This window comes from Rattus rattus, chromosome 5 (assembly GCF_011064425.1).
Source record: "Rattus rattus isolate New Zealand chromosome 5, Rrattus_CSIRO_v1, whole genome shotgun sequence".
In the NCBI taxonomy this organism is placed as follows: Eukaryota; Metazoa; Chordata; class Mammalia; order Rodentia; family Muridae; genus Rattus; species Rattus rattus.
In genome coordinates, this window is record NC_046158.1 from 59,353,501 (window position 1) to 59,375,912 (window position 22,412).

At 35.6% G+C, this 22,412-nt stretch overlaps 1 protein-coding gene across 1 annotated transcript in view; it reads left to right on the plus strand.

The window, feature by feature from the left end:
- Positions 1-16,009, plus strand: part of Znf804a (zinc finger protein 804A) — a 220,117-nt gene extending 204,108 nt beyond the window's left edge. The window contains exons 3-4 of the mRNA XM_032903567.1: positions 9,741-9,871; positions 12,353-16,009. Of these exons, the coding sequence (XP_032759458.1) occupies positions 9,741-9,871; positions 12,353-15,563 (3,342 nt within the window). The 3' untranslated portion in view covers positions 15,564-16,009. The remainder of the gene's footprint in view (positions 1-9,740; positions 9,872-12,352) is intronic.
- Positions 16,010-22,412: the final 6,403 nt, after the last annotated feature.

Here is a 22,412-nt window from a genome sequence, read left to right on the forward strand (position 1 = left end):
CTCTCTGCCTCTTATAGCACTGGAGTGCTGGGATTACACAAGTATAGCACAGCATTTGGAATTTTTTCAACTTATTCACTTTACATCCTGCTCTTTGCCCCCTACCTGTCAGCCCGTCCGACAACACTTCCTCTCCCCCCACCCCATCACTTTCTACCCTGAGCCAGTATCTCTGACCCAGGAGCTTCAAATCTACATAAAGCTCGGCACTTCCTCTGCCACTGAGGCCAGACCAGGCAGCCCAGCTAGAAGAACACATCTCACATACAAGCAACAGGTTTTGGGATAGGCCTCCATCCAGTTGTTCAGAATCCAAACCAAGCTCAGGTCATTAGGCTTCAAATAATTTTTACTCTCTTAGTCATCTAAATGATGCTTCTTCACAGTACTACACTAGCTTTGTTGGTATTATCTTTGAAAATACATGCTTTATTTTTATTATCGTTTGCTAATATTCATTAGCTAACAAATTTATTACCAATATCTACTTTGAAAAGTAATTTATGTACTTGATTTTTTGTCTTTCCTATGTGGAATTGCTTATATTTTTGTTTTGAGGAAACTGAGAAACTTTCTGGGAAATATCATTAATAAAATACAACTTATTAAGAAGAAAATTTATTCTGAATAATATAAATGTGTAATCTAACATTTCCATTATATGTGGTTTTGATACCAGTAAATTCTTTGGTATCAGAATTTTAATTGTTATTAGTTCCTTCCAAATGTGATTGTTCCATTATTTAAATAAGGATCATTTCAGTATATATTATGATACTTCTGATATTTATAAAAATTAATGTGTGTCTATATGCTCTGTTAGTGGTAAACATGATTTAGAACAAAGAAAATTAGTTGTTGTTTAAGATTAGAACTATCAGAGAAAGGTGACTCATCCTGCCACACACCTTTTATCCTAGTATACAAAGTAAACTCCAGCCCATCTGAGGTTAGGCAGAGAAACCCAGTCTTGAAGCCAAAGAAGAAACAAAACAAAACAAAACTTCTCTCTCTCTCTCCCTCCCTCTCTCCCTCTCTTCCTTTCTCCCTCCCTCTCTCCCTCTCTGTCTCTCCTTCTCTCTGTCTCTCCCTGTCTCCCTCTCTGTCTCTCTTTCTCTCTGTCTCTCTCTGTCTCTCTGTCTCTCTCTCTCTCTTTCTTGCTCCCCCCTCTCTCTTTCTCGCTCCCTCGCTCGCACACGCGGGCGCGCACGCGCGCGCGCACACACACACACACACACACACACACACACACACACTTACACTCACACTCACAAAACATATTTTCCCAGGTTCTCTATTTTGAAGCTTCCCAGATGATTGTAATATGGGACCAGGATTATGAATAATGTGGAGGCTGGCAGAGAGGATATTGCTTTCATTACTTCTAACGATACCTGTGTTCTTCCATGATCAAGAAGATAGAGGGAAACAGAAAAGCATTCTAATAGATCCAAAACAAGTTTTTTAAAGCTATACAAAGGGAATGAAAACCCAAGCATTGAAAATGGACAGATTAGCTTGTATGACATTTCTTCTACAGAAAAAACAAAAAAAAAAAAAAAAAAAAAAAAAAAAAAAAAAAAAAAGAAGAGAGGTATTGGGAGACCGTGGAGAAATTTGAGATCCTGAGAAAGCATTGTCTGGGTCTACTTTACCCTCTGCTGATCTGAAACTCTCTCGAGGCCAAATTAGATTCCAGAAAGACTGTATTGAAGGAATAAGATTTGTTAGTACACTAACCTAATATTTAAGCATTCCATATTAAAAATATTTAAGTTTTTATTTAAATATTCTATCCATTCAGCCTGAAATTTTCTCTTTACCCTCCAGTATGATTCAGCAGGAAGAAAATTTGAAAACTTGTGATCAGCACAAGTTAAAAAGAGACAGAGATAGATTCCCATGATCAATGACCATGGCAGAGGGCAAGAGTAGACTCACTACATTCTGTTAGTGTACTTGGGGTACTCTCTTAGGGAGAATTTTTTTTTTAATGAAAACTTTAAGAGTGGACTGAGAAGGAAAGGTGATAACAATTATTTAGAGTTTAAAGTAACATGTCTGGCCAGGCAAGCTATAAATCTAGGCAGCTTCCTGGAAGAGGGAGTTAGAGAAGAGGTAGAAAAGATGTGAATTAACTTCATAGACGAATAATGTAAAAGCTGAGAGTGTGCAAGAAAGCATGGCCAGGCATTGGGCAGGTTTCTGAAAGGAGGAAAAAGGAGAATTGGTAAACTACGGGGAAATTATATATTATGCTTTTCTGAGTAACTCATCACAGCTGCATGGTTCCAGCTTCATGAGTGGCTGCACAGAGAGCATAGCTCTGGGAGAGGAAGCACACTGTTTCAGTCAGACAATGATTACTATTCCTCCCATCTCCTCAGTAGCTCATATGCTGAATGGGCCTTCCTGAGTAGAGTTTTCTTACCCAGGTGACTGGCCAGCCAAATGGATTGTTAGGTCTCAGAGGGAAAATCCTGCTGTGTGTCTTTACTGTTGTTGCTTGTACATAACTGAATTCAGACTAGGCCACCTAGTATTGTGTAACTAAATTTTAAAAATAATATCTATAGAACTTTCAGGTTAATTTAATCAGTGTTACCTGATACACTGATTTCTGCTGAATGTTCTAAGCTATTATAAACATCTGAGATAAGGTGCCTATTATGATTATGTAGAATGAACATAACATAGAAAATAACTTTTGTTTCTGTTTTAAAATATACCTATCTTTAAGCTTGATTTTTAAGTACTCTTCTTTATGAACTAAAAATGATAGTGCATAAAATCATAATATATTGTTTAATTGACAATTAAAGTGAAAATTTTACTTGACTTATGAATATAAAAGATAGCCTATATTTTCATATACTTCAATATATACAACTATGTTACCATGTTGTGCAATATAAGTATGCTCTTTTATTTAAAGTGACATTATAGTCCAAGAATATGAAATGCTATTTTAATTTTTAACATAATTGATAATAGATGCATAATATATATTTATAAAGTTGTGCCATAAATCAATCATTCTTCATTTTCTGCTCATTCTATAGCTTATGGCTTTTGAAAATAATCATGTCCATGTCTCTTACAATCAAGTTTCTATTGCTCTCATTCTGCTACTAAAGATCTTACCCAGATTTTTGTTAGCAAATTTTCAAAGCCTCCTATTGTTAGAGGAAGTTAATCACAGCCATCCTGTGCCAATTCAATTTGATAAGCATTCATAAGCACTTACAATACAGTAGACACTTCTGATCCAGCACTTAAGAAAATGAACTCAATAGTTGGAAAATCAGTTTTAGAAAGAACACACACTGATTGCCAAGACTTTTATATTAGAATTAGAATGAGGTTTTTTATCCACAAAGAGAACCTTGAGTTAATGGAATCTAAAGAATGAGAGGCCTTGGGGAAAGATATTGTTCAGATCTGATATGCCATTAAGAGATTAGATGCTTTTAAAGCTGCCAGGAGAAAAGTCCAAGTGATACACACTCATGATAGTAATGGGAAGAGAAATGTGAAAAATAAAAAAAAAAAAATAAAAAAGACTTCCACAGTATCACTCAGCATAATGCCATTGATTAAATAATGACTAGAAGGAAATTACACCTTGAAGGCTGATAACATCCACTAGAATACCATCTCTGAAGTAAAATGTATTTGCTAACATTCTAATAGATCACACTGCACAGTGCATTTCAAGAATGCTAAATTGATTTAGGGAATGGGGATGCTGATTCTTTGAGGCTGTTACTGCTCTGTAAGGTACAAAGGCATACTTAGATTTTCAAAAAGCCACTGAAACAATTTTTGATAACAACAGCTCTCTTAAATTCAAATCAAGATTCCAGCATTTGGAAAGATTAACTGTGAATAATACAATAATAGTGAAATATGAAACTGTTATCAGATGCATTGTAGGAAACAAGTAGTGGTCTGCTTATAAAAGGGAAAACACTTGAAGTTGTTTTTACTAATGCTCTAAATAACTTTTTTTTATTTCTTACTGACTAGTTCTATTCTGAAAGATGCATTGGAAGTATGTCATAGAATGTAATACTACAGAAAACTTTAAATATTATTCAAGAATAAATAGAACTGAAAATAACTATGGAAGGACACATCTAGGAAGTAGCAATATATTTTAATCAACTATTAATAAAATTCTTCTCAACTTTGGCTTTTTATTTTTAAATTAAATTAGTTCAATTGTCACTACTCTTTAATTATGACATGAGGGGATAGAACATTTTAATTCCTTCTGTTCTTATTTAAGCAGCTACGTCTTTGCTAAAAGGATAACCTAACAACTGAGAATGTGGGTGGCCTTCCCCTGTTAGAATCACAGTCAAACTCTAGTAGTGATAGAGCATCAAGATTAAAACACAAGAAATGAAAATTTCCTCTCTAAATATTAAAAAAAAGAAGGAAGGAAGGACAGAAGGAAAGAAAGAAAGGAAGAAAGAAAGAAAGGAAGGAAGGAAGGAAGGAAGAAAGAAAGAAAGAAAGAAAGAAAGAAAGAAAGAAAGAAAGAAAGAAAGGAAGGAAGGAAGGAAGGAAGGAAGGAGATAGGTTCTCACAATTTGTAGAATTTTGCTGTCCATTCAGTTAATGGAGATTAAATAGAATTTTATTAAAGAAACAGGAAAGTGTGAAAGAAATTTATAGTGACACAAAAACATCAATGTAGGATTCTCATTTCATGTGAGAATTTGTATTTGTTGGGATACTCTAGAGAAATAAAACCTGTATCATACATGGTGGTGGTGGTGGTGGTGGTGGTGGTGGTGGGGTGGGGTGTGTGTGTGTGTGTGTGTGTGTGTGTGTGTGTGTGTGTGAAAAGGGTAGGGAGAGATGATACATGATAGATGAATAATAGACAGACACAAAGACAGTTGGACAGATAATAAGAGAGATCTTTTGCCCTTAACTCGTTAATTAGTAAATAATGTTAGAGCTTTGTTTTTCTTTTCTCAAGTAAAATAAACAATGGGTTCTATTATTGTCATATCATTTACATAGCCTTAGAGGCTTGCACCTGACTGCCAAGTTTGAACCATAAATACAGACAAAGACACAGGAAAATAAAATCTGGGGATAGTCTAGATTTGACTTCCTGATGGAGAACCACAGAACTTCATAATCTCATTGTGTTTATTATATGTACTTGAACAGAGAGGCAGGATTATTATATACAACTGATTAAGAACGAGGTCAGTATATATGGATAAAGAAGAATAAGGATCTATGGTGTACAGCTGAATCAATCTTGGTAAGACCAGTCTATGTATGAAAGCAATCTTCAGTCTGTCAACAGCCAGGGGAGGAGAGCTATGACAGACTGTTGAACTTCCAGCCAACCTGTGAAGCTCTTGTCTGTTGGACTTGAGAACTGAGGACCTGAAAGAATGGTGCAAACTATATTTTAATTCTGTCAACAATCAACTTCAATTTCAGTGTACATTTATATATGAAAATAAAAAAATAGCAATGATTCAAGGAAGATTGTTTTTCAGAAACACATGCAAATAAAGGTCATTAAACACATTAATATCAATAAAGAATATCTTTCCCAAACTTGCTCAGGACAGACTAATTTAAGAACATACTATGCATTATATTTGGGAAAGCACAAAAGCAAGGCAGAAAGATATACCCAGATTCAGGGTACACTGTTCAGACTGGGTTCTATAGCTATATTCCAACATGCAAGAAGAACAAACATGTCTTATAAATTGTCACATGAGACATGAAATCACATCCAAGAACAATCCAGGGAAGAAGGTACACCTGAAGTAAAAGACCCTGTGCCTTTCTTCCTGGAAACTATCAGTTTCCAAAGGCATTGTTCACCATGAGTCATACTTTTGACTGTGTTACAACAATGGACTTTAAAAAAAAAACATAAAAACAAAAAAACAAAAACAACAACAATAAAAATACCAATACTATTAATGCCAAACATGGGCCAAAACAGAAAGTTTTGTCATTTCTTTTCTGAACATGGACATGACTCGTAGAGAATGGAGAACAGACGATCTTGCAGTTTTTCATGAGTTTGCATCTGAGACAATCATGCTATGTCAAACAATATACTTTCACTCAGGAGTTCTTATCTTCAGGTTCTCGTCTGCTCCCACACATTGTCTGATCTTTGATCCACTGGAAAGATTCACAGCCTTAAGTATCCTCCTGAAATGTCTCAGGATGCAACAGTGGTCTGCTAAGAAATTGGAACTGCATCACATGCCCTCTGTTCACATTTTCTCTTCTGAAAATTGGACCTCTTGTTTAGTTGTCCTCATGAACAAGAAACCAGGAATGTCAGTGCTACCAACAGATTTTGTATAGGTCAAACCTGTGATCAAATGAACCTGTTCTGTAGTTTGCCAAGATTGTATTCTGGTTGTTCTGTTTGCTTCAAGTTGTTTCTTCTTTCTGAAATGTCTTTATTGTTTATTTCTCACCTCCTAACAATCTCTGCTCTAATGTTTTCACAGTAATAAATACTCTCATGGTGAAGATATCATAGGTTGATTCCTAACTAGTCATACCTTATACAATAATCTTGTTTAGCAATGGAATCTTTGACTTATTTCTGACTGTTCAAAGTCATGAAGCAGGTTCATAGATGTTACAATACATGAGATTTTAATAAATGAAGAGTCATCTCTGTTGATGCTAAAGATGTTAGCAAAAGCAATTTGTAAAAGGGTTCTATAAAGCCCTAGTTGCTTAAAATGGCTTTTAGTTTTCTAGAAAAAATCTAGACATTTTTTCTAGTCCTATAGAATTTGGATGGACGTGAATTATATCAATTAATTTGTAGAATTCTAAAAGAGAATTTTTTCCCAGCAATATATCCTGGTAAAAACAATTTGACTAAAGAAATGGCAGGCTTACTAAAATCTAATTAGTGTGAGCTATTTTAAGGTGTTGGATTTTGCTGAAATAAAAGTTTTAATATAAAAGTCTTTCCTAACCACTCTTCTGTCCCTATCCCTACAACCCTTTCTTTCACTCACATCAAGTCACATTTGAAGATCTACTATCAATATAAATAATATTTTCCTGTGATCCAACATCTGTCCTTGATCACAATAAAAATATAAAAAGAAAAGGCAATTTAAAATGTGCTTAAAATAATCCTTGGGAAATATAAAATAATATTTAGATAAATGTAAGTGAATGTATGCACCACAGCTACCTCAGGCTGACGTGAAATTTGGGTAGCAGGGCAAACAATACCTGTAAATTGAGAGTTACATCATAGTGTATGCAGTTCCTAAGAAATTTGGATTTCCCAATTGTATTTTGAATGGTAATGATTCTGGACAATCCACCTAATTTGCTTAGCTTCAGTTTTTTCTCAATTCCAGACATAACGCGAAAGCTTTGTAAACATAGACATTTACTGTAAAGGTCATCTAGATAAAGTTTCCTTAATGAATTTTAGGGAGAAATAGCAGAGATAAGTGGAGAAATACCAAAGATCCATGTGTTTGTGGAAATGATTCAACCTTTCCATTGAGTATCACAATATAGCATTACTGACTGCTAAATTAAAAACTTGGAAAAAAAAACTTGGAAAAATACTACTCAACAACAGATAAGGTACAAACTTGCATTTGTGACTGCAAATGTGCAGAAAATAATATGAACTTCATTGTAGCTGTTTGGAAACTATTACAACCTTTAAAAAATGAGTGCTTGATGAATTTAATTACAACATTTGTGCTTTCAGTAAATTAGCTGATGACAGACATGAGAATAAAGTATGCATAAAATGTTTATTCAAGTTTTGTTTGCAATTTGGAAAAAATGTTGCTAGTAAAACAGTATGAAAAAACCTTTAATCTTAGCAATTTAAAATGTTTTCTAATTGGTCTTAACTCAGGTCCTCTGTTACAGGAAGCATCTTTTTTCAATCTTTTTAACGAAATTTAAATTTACTAGTTCCAAGTTCTTTTATGAAATGTATGTTATTAATGTATGTTATTAATTATAGATGCATACATGTTTATGTGTATTTATCAAAGCTATTTATTATGCATATAAAATTTAATTGCTTAGAAAAAATTTTATTTAAAAAATTAAAAATTTCTGTTTCACTTCTTTGATTTTTTAGAACCTTGCATTTCACTTCTAAAAACTTGTAATGACCAAGACTATTGATTTACAATTGAGCAGAACACTATCATTGACCTATTACATTCTGATTTTATATTCAAAACAAGTTAATGTATCTTGTAATTTATAGTTCCCTTTCTCGGTCATAGGACATGATGCTGTCAAGTCTTCTTTGACAAAGTTGTATAGTTCCACATTAGTGACATAGTTCAGCTGACGTCTAAATACGTCAAGAATTCCTTCTGAAGAAATAGATTATTGCTAATGAGAAAATTCAAAATGTTTAAGCTATTTAAATAATACTAAAGAATATAACCCAAAATAAACAGTAGAAAGGGTTACGTGTGCACATCTACATACAATATGCATTAACAAAAATGTAAGACATCACTCAGACCTGCTTATCCTTGTGTATTCACAAGGTTGGTGAAGTTTCATGATGCTGTACCAATTAAATTGCAAGTTAAGTCTATGACCAATAAGAGTTTAGCATTAGTTAAACAGAGTCAATAATTTTATGAGATATGTATAGAAAATGCCCGATTTTAATAATATAAGCAACTCGCCTACAAATTGAATAAAGATTTATCAAGTAGGTCTTTCGTATACAAGGCGAGGTTATAAGATTAGAGTATAGGACAATGAAGATGCATATAGCACAGGTTGAAGTTTTATTCAATAGCATTCTAAAATAAGAGCTTTTCATGCTTTGAGTTAGAATTCTACTCTCAAAATACAATTCATCAGTATTTTAGCACATCATAAACTATTGACAAAATACTATTGCCACCATTTCTAAAACTACACATTATTTCAATAAGAAACCAGAGTTAAAATAACTGAAGATGGACCCCTTTGATATTCCTTCAGTTGCATCATACTTTTGGCTGCTTGTTTCTCTTCAAGTGTGTTAGCATTTTTTTTCTGGCCTTCACCATTGAAAATAATCCCCTTCACTACAGATTAAAACAACAATATTCAATGTAATAATTTCCCAAAATTAATACTTCATCTAAAGACCTTGATTTGAGAGAAGTTCCTGACTTCTCTCTCTCTCTCTCTCTCTCTCTCTCTCTCTCTCTCTCTCTCTCTCTCTCTCTCTCTCTCTCACACACACACACACACACATATATATATTTATATATATTTTAAATCCTTCCGTGGTACTCATTTGCCTTAGGTTTCATGACATCACATTCTAGTACGGACACACTCAAATAAAAGAGGTTTTATTTATAACCACAATCCATAAATGTATTGAATTTGTTTGAAACTGGGGGCTTCAAAAAGGGCTGTAATGCATCTTCTAAATTAAGAAAAGATACTTAGAAGACAATAATCAATAAGAAGAGAAGAAAGATTGCAATTTCAATATACCTAAGGCACAGATGCAATTCTCACAGTAATAAAATTTCATGGTTGGGCATTTTTATAAAAAGTAAAGTGGAAGAATATCTATTAGTTAGAAACAGGTTTTGATTGATGCTATGTTTCCCTTTGATGAAGTCGATGTATTGGAAAAACCCCTGCAACAATAGAACTTTAAAGTTACTCTCAACTGAGATACTATTAATTATTTCCATATTTCTTAATAGAGGCTCAAAGAACTGAAACAGAGAGAATTTGCTCGAAATGTAGCATCTAAATCCAGGAAGGATGAAAGAAAACAGGAAAAAGCACTCCAACGTCTTCACAAGCTGGCCGAGCTAAGAAAGGAAACTGTGTGGTGAGTGTATAATGAAATGTTAACTTCTTAAAATACACTCAGAAAATAGCTGCAGGAGTTAGCAATAAAGGGCACAAATCTATTTATTTCAGGACAGGGAAAAGGCATATGTTTTCATGGCCTTTGTTAGAAGTAAAGAGCAATCTGAATTTCATGCAAATACCTGTTTAATGCACATTTCACTAAAACTCCAAAATTGCCCTGTAATCTCAGCTCATAAAAGTCTATTTTGCATCAGTTGAGGCCTGTATCTAAGCCATCTTAATTGAAAGCTGTCCCATTGCTTCATGAAATTCAAACCATTTGACTGAAGATGAGAGTGAAGCCCTATCTTCTGACTCTTGGCAAAAAGCGTTTTTGAGAAAATCTTACTTTATTTTTTTAATGATAATTTGGAGAACATTTCTTTAAAATTACTTTTAAATTTGAAAAAAAAACGAGGTCAGAAAGATACTGCCACTTCTGAAGCAGTTCAAAATTAGTTTCTCTGTGAATAAACTATAGCTGGACTGTTAGAAGTTCACAGCTCTTAAACTTTGACCCGCTTCTCACAGTGAGCAGCTGTTAGATGTGAACAGAGTTATAATTCAGACCTCACAAGCCCAGCCAGGGCAAAGCTATTAAAAGAAAATCTCTTTGTAAAGTGCCCTTATTTCTCTCGACAAATGAAGTCTCTCTTGTTACTGTCTATAACAAAGATTTTGCGCTAAATTAATTTTCATATTGAGTATTGTCATGGAGTATTTTGACTTACAAAGAAATTTTTAAGAATTCTAAATTTAAATTTTAAAACAATATAAAGGATTTTTAAAATCCCCTGTGGAACTGTGTAAAGAAATAGCTGTTCAACTTTGGTAATTAGATCTGTTTACAGTGATGCAATCAGAGGCAGAGTTGATGTAAATCAAGGCTATATAGAATCTTGGGACCTAATTACTACACAATAAAATGTTCTGGAAGTAGAATTGCCATTCGGCTTCTGATATACTAAGAAAGATGTATTTATAACATATGAACAATCTCTAATACTTCATTAAACCTTTCAATAGACAATAGTTCTCATTGTACACACACAAACATGGACACAACTTCCCACTAATTTTGTACATAAAAATGCTAATATTATTTAGATGTAAGACAGGCAAGACAAATGTACGTTGCTTTAGTGATTCTAAAAATCAGCTATAATATATGGCCATTTGAATTTCTTTTTTTTTTATTAACTTGAGTATTTCTTATATACATTTCGAGTGTTATTCCCTTTCCCGGTTTCCGGGCAAACATCCCCCACCCCCAATCAAACCCTTACAATGGAATGAATTTGCTCTTAAGATAATCCTTAGTGTAAATGTAAAGTTTAAAGATTTCCTATAATATACACAGGTCAAATTCTTCTTTTAAAAAAGTCAGCATGCATGATAGATTGCTAAATGCAGTTAGAATATAATTCATGTTTTAGGGAAATAGTATCCCCTTATGTAGCACTATATTTTACGACATAGTTTACAACTTGAGAGTAATTCTAAAACACGGGCATCTTTTCTCTAGCTAACTTAGCTGACGTACAACTCTTGGGGAGAAAGCAGATTTGACAAAACTTGGCTGAGGTGAACCATTGAAAACATTTCAAGGCTTTCTAAAATCTTAATTAGTGTGATGTTTTTGTTTTTTATTTTGCCCTTTGAAATCTGTTTTATAATAGCGATGGTAAAAATGACTGCAAATCAAAAATAATTGTACTGGAGTGTGTTTTATATAAATCTCCGTGAAGAGGCCTGGGTACGAAACAGTCACTGAGTAGCAATGATTGGGAGCATAAGGAGCTCCTGTATGTTGTTCCTTACAGCTCTAGACAGCATTCCTTGACAATAAGTCTAGGGTACCCCAACAATAACAAGGAAAAAATAAATGTTGCTGAGGCACTGGGAAAGGTAACTTCACTCTATGAAATAACTTTATAACGCATTCAAATTTCAATCCTAGACTCATGATAGATGTTGGATTTAGAATCACATGGCTTCATCAATATTCAGGTATGGATGAAGGAGAAATTCTGAGGACTCGCTCATTTTTCTTGTTGAACTGGCTGCTACTGACAGACTTGGGAACCAGGATAATCATTGCCTTCTGCTGTGTGCCCACTACTGTCTCCAACAGCAGACAATGTACACTCCCAATCCAATGAGTGCACAAATTATCCTGGTTAAACTAAACAGGGCACCAAAAGAAAGCAAAGCACCAGGAACCCAGGAAAGGGACTTTTTAGAGACTGTGAGGTGCAGCAGTTTGATGTGGACAGGAAGGACATTTAAAAGGGAGTGGCATATAAAGTGATATAAAAGTTTCAATCATCAAAATTAACTAATATAAATTGGAAAACTTCCAAAAACATTTAAATATATATATCTAATAAATAAGTCATTGAGTAGTTTATTTTTATTCAACTTGTCTTCTAACTTATAGTTTTTCCACCCTTTATAGTGCTCCTGGAAGCGGCCCCATGTTCAAGTCAACGACTGTTACTGTGAAAGAAAATCTCAATGAAGTTTCCCGAAGAGAGAGTGTAGATCCAGTTAACAACCAGCAAGATGTGGTTCACAGTGACGAGAAGGGGAGAGATGGTTCTACAGCTTCTGCAGAAACAGAAACTGCGAGTAACTGCACAGCAAACAATTGCCAGACTGGGGATCAAATCCAGGCGATCCACAGACACCGAATTGGCTTCTCCTTTGCATTTCCAAAGAAAGCCTCGGTGAAGCTGGAATCCTCTTCAGCTGCAGCCTTCTCAGAATACAGTGATGAATCCTCTGTGGAGAAAGAATTCAGCAGGAAAACTAGATTTGTCCCCAGTCCTTGTCATCTTCAGCTATCATCACCAACATGTGAGCTTCTGAGTTCTGAGGACAAAGCTAACTCTTCTCCACCAGAGGCCATGTGTCTCGACAAAGCAGCTGCTCAAATGGAAGAGATGAAAATAACCTCTACTGAAAACAACACAGTGTTAACTTCTTCATTTTGCCAGCTTCAACTCCCTGCATGTTCTGATGAAGATACTTGCCAAAATTCGGCCCCATTTGAAGACCAAGCATCAATGGAAACTGTTATTGTGAATGAAGATGGACCTGTGAGTAAAAGCAACCCAGACATCATAGAAAAGAATCCCACTGCGCCTAATGACTGTACATCAGCCCAGATGAGCACAGAGGAAAACATCACGATTAATGATGTGGCCAAAATGGAAACTAGAAATAAAATCGGTCATGAGCCACTGACACCTACAAGCACTGCAGAAGAGAGCATAAGGTTCCAGAAAAGACCAGATTTAGGTAAAAGACCGTGTGATCCATTTGTACCTGTACTTAACAAACTTGGATCCACAGTGCTTCAGTGGCCATCGGAAATGCTAGCTTACACAACTACAGAGCCATCAATATCTTATAGCTGTAATCCACTCTGTTTTGACTTCAGGTCCACTAAATTAAACAACAATCAAGAGAAAAGTAAGCTAACCTTAAATGACCCTTTCTCTCAACAGAAGGAGGACTGCTGCAAGAGAGCTGATTGCAGTGAGGTTCCAACTGGAAGAGTGACAAGTGATGAATCCGGCAGGAGTAAAAATGATTCCCCTCAAGTTACTACACATTCCGCTGCCCACGTTGTATCTAATGGCTGTGATTTAGGACAAAACGAGGATGTGGCTCAGCGGTATAAACATATGTCCTGTACAAACAGAAAAACGTACAAATACAATTTTGCTAGAAGTCAAATTAAACGAAACACTTTAAATGAGAAATATAACAAAATCAGGTTGAAGGAAACCCGTGAGCACTGGTTCCATAAGAGTAGAAGAAAGAAGAAAAGAAGGAAGTTATGTCGGTATCATCGTGGGAAGTCAGCCAAAGAACCTGAAGGGTCCTGCAAGACAGAAACGGACAGACAGTGTGCTGATGAGGCTAGGAAGAATCCACTGGAACCAGTCCTGGAAAGGCAGTCAGGGAGTCCGGAACGATTGTCAGACTTACATCAGCTGGCAGATGAAAGTCCCAAGACAGCACCTACACATTTAGTCGAAAATGAAAACACAGATACAACATGGAACACTGAATCCAACGACAATGCTCTTGGTTCTCAAAACCATGGAGGAGAAAATGCTATAGTTGTAAATGAACAAGCAAATCCGCCAATGATACATTCTGGGAAACAAAATTTAACATATGTCAGAACTTACTGTTGTTGGAAAGCCAGAACACCAAGATGTCAAGAGGATGACGGGTGCTTCGTTTCTCAAAGTGATGTGAAAGACCCCACTCAGAATCAGCCTGTTAAAAGAGGTTATAGTTCTCTCACGCATGACACAGAAAGAATTTACCGGAAACGCAGACAGCATTCATGTTCTTACTCGTCAGATGAAAATTCAAATCAACAAAGTCATTTAGGAGAAGAATACTTGAGGCCATCAAATGCTTCGCTCACTTCCTCTCAGCCTAAGAAGAAACGAAGGAGAAAAAGAAGCAGACTTCACATTGGAGATAGAACTTCAAAAATAAAAGACAATTCAAATTATTCCACAATGTGTAGGTCTTCTTTGAGTCACCCAGATGGGTTCACAAAGGAAGATATAAAAGAGGACACAAAACCACAAGAAAATATAAGTATCAAGAAGAGCTCAGAACACACAGAGCAAACAGAAAACAAAGCGATGTTCCATCCTCCTAATCCACTTCCTTCTGAAGCCAGTGGCAAAGATGAGCATTCAGTAACGGAGCCTACTCCGTGTGGCTCATCCCAGGCTTCCAGTGATTTTGCTACACCCGTGAGTGTCACAAGGGACCCACCAAATGGCACGAATGAGAATACCTTGCTTGAACACAGTCAAAGAAGTCAGACTACCCACAGGAATGAGAAGCCAATTCCTCTCAAGGAACCTAATACTGAAAGAAACTTCCGACACCCACCGGCTAAGTCGTACATTTGCCGTTATGAACTGGCTGAGACCATTCCGCAGGGGAAGACAAGTGAGTCATCGACAGAGTGGCTATGTTATAATTCCGGAATCCTTAACACACAACCACCATTACAGTTCAAGGAAGCGCATGTCAGCGGCCATGCCTTTGTAACAACAGAGCAAATCCTGGCTCCATTGCCTTTACCAGAGCAAGCTTTATTGATTCCACTAGAAAATCATGATAAGTTAAAGCATCTGCCCTGTGAGGTCTACCAGCACATTATTCAGCCAACCATGCTAACCAACAAGGTCAAATTTACCTTTCCTCCAGCCCCCCTGCCTCCTCCCAGCACTCCGGTGCAGCCTTTGCCTTTGCAGCGGCCCTTCTGTTCTACCTCTGTAACCACTATCCATCACACTGTTTTACAGCACCATGCTGCAGCTGCGGCGGCAGCAGCTGCAGCTGCAGCTGCAGGAACCTTCAAAGTGCTTCAGCCACACCAACAGTTCCTTCCCCAAGTTCCTCCTCTCGCCAGAACATCTATACCTCAGATCTCCGTAGGAACTGTAGGACCTAGGCTTTGTCCAGGACGTCAGCCAGCTTTGGTTGCTTCTCCTCAGATGCCAATCATCCCTGCCTCTGTTCTTCACCCCAGCCACTTGACTTTTCCACCCTTACCCCATGCACTTTTTCCTTCATTGCTTTCACCGCATCCAACTGTCATTCCCCTCCAGCCCCTCTTCTAGTCACCACCATAAAGAAAAAAGAACATATGTATGAGTAGGTGTTTATCTACGTGCATAATTGGCTATTTAACTGACAGAATAAACCAGCCAACGCTGGCCTTATTTCAAACCATTTACTGTAAGTGTAATGATGCTAATAAATTATTAAAGTTTCTGATATATAATATTATTAAAGCACTGATTAGTTTGAGAATCAATACAATATATGCTGTATATTAAAATGATGTCTTAAGAGTATGTATAATGTACATAAAATATATTTATGGTACTGTAATTTATGTTGTAAAGTATGCTCCTTGTTTTTTCTAATCTTTGTGTATTTGCACCTTTAATGTTTAGACAAAGCTGATGGCCCTATTTGTTTTGTACCATGTTCCTTGAAACTGTAAATTCAGTGAACTATATCTCTTGCAATAAATTTTTGTTAATTATTTAAGTAAATCAAACTTTGGTGTTTAGATGCTCTTTCCTGATTTAGTAGTATTGGAAATTGTGTTCTATTTATGATTCTCTTCTGCAGAGTGGTATCAAACAATCACCAAGAACAAAGTATCTTCAGAGTTTTACTGCACATAAGTGCTGCCATCAATCACAGCAAATATAATAGTCAGTATAATTGTTGGTGTCTCCATTTCATGTAACATTGCTTATATTGAGTCTTACTGCCTTTCTTGGCAATGAATTGAAACAGTAACCAAGGAAATTTATATTTAAGCAACTTTAGAATTTGAAAGTGGAGTAGTCTAAAAATTATGCAGAATATGTATTATCCCCCACAAGAGTACTAATATAGAAATGTCAACTAATATAATTTTGCTCATAAATTTTTTAGATATTAGCATTCTTAAATTCATTTTATTCATATTAAGTCCTATAGGAAATATATATGAAAATATTGACATAAGTTAAGAAAGAATTTTAATTTTAATAATTCACTATTAAATGACAATTGGAGATCAACTGAAGAAGCATTGTCTGTGTCTTGATATACTCTTGAGAATTTAGATATGGGAAAAGCAAAAATCAATAGCTCTGTCTTCAATAATGCTTTCTCATAGTCACACACGTAACATCCTTCCCAATCAGGTAGCAATGTAGATATTTTCCTGATCTCTTTTCAGGTTTTAAGCAGTCTTTTGGATCTTAATTTATTTGAAATTAGTTAAGTATTATATTTTATCCAACTATTGATGAATAGTAAAAGATGCAAATATTTATTGGAAAATCTAGTAGGAGCACAGTTTCCCCAAGCAGTTCCCTAGTTGTGTCTACTCCAACGAATGCCAAGGTGATAAGAAGTCTTCATATGCATCATCATGGGTCATCTCACTATATGCAAATGTTAGGAGTCTTGTCATATCAGACAGCACAGTAGACTTCAACTTTAATGCAGCCCTGTTCTGAGAAAGTTTTATTCATATGAAATGGATGACCCTAAAAGACATAGCATATGGCATCTGTCATGTCACAAAAATCAATATTGAGTTTTATTTTAAATAAGAGCCAATGGGGAAAGTTAGGAAATTTATTTTCATTATTATTTACTATAATAACAATCTAGTTTCATATTCAGCTAAAAATGCTTGTAATAGGCTAAATGTGCCTATTTACAATTGACAAATAAGTAGGTAAGATAGGATGGATGTACCTTTATTTAAAATGTTTTAATATAATATGTTCTCAAAGTGGAAACATAATTTTGAACAGATGATTCTTTTCTCCAAGAAAAATATTTGAAAATATCTTTGAAGAAAAAGTAGATGAAAACATCTACTGAGAAATACAGATCCAGATTGGTTTCCATACTTCGGAACAAAAATTTTGCTTGTGCTGCCCCAAATCCAAACTGTCGGACTTTACAATGTATAATCTTATTTTGCATCACCCTATGCCTATCTTCCAGCTTGGCTATTTTTACAGCTTGTTTATATCTTGCAATTCTTTATTCCAAGAGCTTCTTCCTGCAGCTCATTTTATATGCAATTGTGTGTTTCCTCATCTGTCACCATGTTATCATTTCTATTTTCATTCCTGAACGATGTGGCTCTCCTACTGTTTAAGTTGTTAAGTCATGTGCCTAGTTAGACTTACTTAACCTTTAAATAAGACTGACTATGTAGTTTTTTGTTACTGAATGGCAGGAGTTTCTGGTATGTGGAAGAAAGTTCTTATGTAAGAAGAGTGGAAATTGAACTTGACATATAAATGGTTAGGTTGTCATGGATACAGATAGTTGAATAAAACTTGAGCTCTAGCTAAGTACTATCAAAGTCATCCTGATTATAACTTCATCTCTGTACTTAATACTGTACTATAAGGTACTATTTATATTATCTTCTCATCCACTATGTGTTAGAGATATGAATTTATAAGGGAACACTTGTTCATCTCTTCTAACAACACCCTACAATCAAGTGTCTCAGGTCAACTGGCTCAAGAGCCACAATGAGTGGAAAAATCATTGAATAGTCAAGAAAGAGTCATCAAGTAGTGGCTTCATCAGACTCCTGAAGCTTAAACTTTCAGTTACAGAGAATGGTTCATGTCAGTGGGGTGACCAACCATATTCTGAGAGCAGTATAGGACGCTTCCTGGTGTTTTTTTTTTTTTAAAAACAAACCATCCTAAAGCAGAAATTTTAATTTTTTCAGACTTGCATTATTATAAATGCTATCTATGATCTATTAGTTATACGCATTACATGTGTGGCTATCATGATGAATAACTTCAAATTCAGAGTGAAGCATGAGTATGGAATGCCACCACACTCAGCCAACAAAGATTTTAGAAGGATAGGGAGATGATGTCATAGTTAAAGCCCATGACACACAAAGGTGAGAACAGATTTTTGATCCTGAGATTCCAGGAAAAAGCTTAGTATGAATCTACTTGTATAATCCTAGTACCGTTGATAGGTTAACACCTGCAGATCACTGCACCTTGGCCAGCAAGCCTATCCAGAACCATGAGTTCTGCATTCCATGAGACATTCCAGCTGTCCCTAATGAATGAGGCAGAGAATGGCAGACCAGGACCCTGTCAGTTATTCCAGTCTTTTCATATGCATGTACCCATAAGCTTGTGGAAATACCACATGCATATACAGTATATACATTCATAACACATACAAACAAATAAATCAATAAAGGCTAAAATAAAAACTTACATACACTAATTAATGGAGAAAGTAAGAGGAAACACCTATAATTTCTGTAATTTCATATTTCATGCTTGCCAAACAAGTATTTTCTCCAAACTCCTCTATTGGTGATGGTCAATTTACAAGTTACACATGGACTATCTCAACTTGGCTATCTAACAAAATTTTAGCTCAAAACTCAAACCGATCATTTTTTCTTATAAGTACCACTGAAAGGTGGTTTTTGGTCCTATATTTATAAAGTCTGTGACTAACAAAATAGCAAAACATATTACTAAGATAAAAACCACAATGCATTACATTTTGCCCACATCAGAAATATTGAACTACTGAGTTCTTTTTCTTTAATGTCTTTTGAAATAGTATCCATTTTATTGAGATGCTATTTTATCTCAGCCTTGGTAATTGGTAAGTCAATCCTGTTTTACAGTCGTCTCCATTCAATCACGCTCCACCTTGGATAAGTCATCTTCATGTATAGCCCTTATGTTATATTTTCAATACTCAATCTCAACCTTACAGGCTACATTTTAAATTTATTTCAGATTCTGTTACTTTCAATATAAACATTAAAATCCTTTATCTGTCATGTGAAGAAAATCCTTCCGTGAAGTGCATGTCAGCATCCATACAATATAGCATTCTTTAAGGTCATGTTCAAACTAGGTTCATCCTAGTTGACACAGCTACAATCCTCCTGTAGCTTGTATGAACATGCTCAGTCAGGTTTCAGTGTTCTTTGTTTCTAATGTATCACCACATACCTAAGTGGACATGAGCCCATACTCAACAAGGCTGTCATTTGTGTTGAGAAATTTCCCTTCAGTTTATCTCTTTCTCACATAAACACCTTTCTGCACTCTATTTTCATGTAACACTCAGTACAACATTATTTTTAGAAATATTTCCCTCCGTTGCATATCTTGCCTCCTTTAGCCAATCATTTAGAACACAATCTCTGTAACAGTGAAGTATATAACACATAATGAACACACCATATCATCAATGATGAGGAATGAAGCCTGTATAAAACATACATCTGATTCTATACAGAATGTACTGTAGAATTCAAGGCTGCTTTACAGTTTTATTCCAGGCTCCTCCTAAATCAACTGTACTCAGAATATATATATATATATATATATATATATATATATATACACATATATATGTATATTTGTATATATGTATATATGTATGTATATATATGTATGTATATTCCAAGTATATATTTACATATATATACACTAGAATACATATATTCTAGTGAAATTATCTATCAGATAAAAGAAAATTATCTGTCAGCCAATGGTGAAAAAAGAAAGCATACCTATAGATTAAGCTTTCACCTCTTCCACAGAAGCCCAATCTCCCTGCATTGTCTCTAGTTCTGCATCTCTTTCTAGGAGTTTGGCAAACATTTAACTACTGTCCTTCAATTTTCTGTTAGACTTTGTAACTGGATAGTAGTATATTATGTTCCAGACACAAAACTAAGTTTTGCTGCTTACTAAAACACAAATGGAATTCATCTTATTAAAATGTGTATGGTTCATAATAAGGAAAGCACAATGCACATATTATATGTATGCATCCAAAGTCATCTCTGTCATATTAATCAGTTGAATAGATTGTAGTTGTACTAGTCTGTGCCTTTTGCTTCTTGCCTTTTGCTCTCCATCCTCATTCTTTCATGAATCTTTTTTTCTTTCTAAGATTTGTTTAGCTAAACCACAATCACTTGACTTCATAGGAAGAAGGTTCCCTCCAAGAAGTTTTTGAATCAGTTCATTAACTTTGCTCACAAATATAACGACATAGAGGCCTATGGTATGCTAATACTGAGAGTGGAGCCCCAAGGGCCTACTTTAAAGACAGAAATAGCCATATGTACATTTGCCTGCCAAGTACTAGAATCTCTCTCACCATTTTCAAGTCTCCTGGGCTGTGTGTATCTCTACAGTGAGGACTGAGTACAATCACGCAATGACACATCGTTTCTCATGATATCCAGGATTTTTCAACTACTTCAAACATGAGCTTTCAAATCTTAATCAACTTTCATTGCTATTGACAAAACATAAGTGTTCGCTTAAGCCTTTCCTTATCATTTTGTCTCTTAACCTCTTACTTTTAAATAATCTGATAATTTTATTAATCATATCTTCACATGGTTAGTGTGTGAATATACACAGATCTTCACAAACGTATCTATATTTTCTTTCTATAATTCTCACTTTAACTGAATCATTTTAACATGTTGTATAAATTGCTTCCTAAAACACTCCACTGTTCTTTAAATCTTCATTGTCTCATAGTCTTCAGAATACTATGCTTTATACTTAAAATTAAAAATTATTCACTGTATCTAAACCTATCAAAACATTGTTTCTTTTATCTTCCACATCAAACATTGTTTCTTTTATCTTCTACATATAATTAGCCATATTTATGTTTGTCTTGCTTGATATATTCTTTTATAATAGTTAAATTTTATTATTAATACTTTTCTTTTTTAATAATATTTTTATTCAATACTTTTTAAAAAAATTACTTAATTGTTTTTACACACCAAATTTAATCCCCATCCCAATCTACTATCTGACTGTTCCACATCCTTTACCTCCTACCCTCCCCAATACCGCCCAGTTTTCAAAAGGATGTTCCCATCACTCCAAGCTCCCACACCCCCCTACCAGGTCTCTCCACTCCCTTGGGCTTCCAGTCTTTTGAGGGTTAGGTGCATCTTCTCTGACTGAAGTCAGACCTGGCAGTCCATTGCTGTATATGTGTTGAGGGCCTCATATCAGCTGGTGTATGCTGCCTGATTGGTGGTCCAGTGTCTGAGAGATCTCGGGGTCAAGGTTGACTCAGACTGCTTTCCCCTAATTCAACCACAGGGGTCACCAGCTTCTGTCCATTAGTTGGGTTTAAATATTTGCATCTGACTCTTGCAACTGCTTGTTGGGTCTTTCAGAAGGAAGTCATGGTAGATTCAGTTTTGTGACCACTCGGGAGTCTTAAGTAATGGTATCAGGCTTTGGGGCCTCTTCTTGAACTGAATCCCACTTTGGGACTGTCACTGGACCTCCTTTTCCTCAAGCTCTTCTCCATTTTTGCCCAGCAGTTATTTCAGACAGAAACAATTCTGGGTCAGAGTTTTCGACTGTGGAATGGCAACCACTTGAAGCACTGTCTTTCTGCTGGAGGTGGGCTCTAAATGTTCCCTCTCCCCACTGTAGGGCATTTCATCTAAGGTACCGCCCTTTGAATCCTGAGAGTCTCTCACTTCCCCAGTACATTCTGGCGGGTCTTCCTAACCTCCTTCCTCTAGAGGTCTTCTGTTTCCATTCTTTCTGCTGACCCTTGGGGTTTTAGTCTTTTACCCCCACCCAATACCAGATCGCGTCCCCTCTTCTTCCCTCCTCCCACCCATTGTGGCTGCCTTCATATCCCTCCCAAGTGGTATTGCGTAGTCCTCACTTGGGTCCTTTGGTTTGTTAAGCTTTCTGGATCCTGTGGACTGTATCCTGGGTTTGTTTGGTTTTGGTTTTATTTGTTTGATTTTGTTTTGTTTTTGTTTTGGCTAATATCGAATATTAGTAAGTACATACTGTGTAAGTCATTTTGAGTCTGAGTTACCTCACTCTGGTTGATATTTTCTAGTTCCATCTATTTGCCTGCAAAAC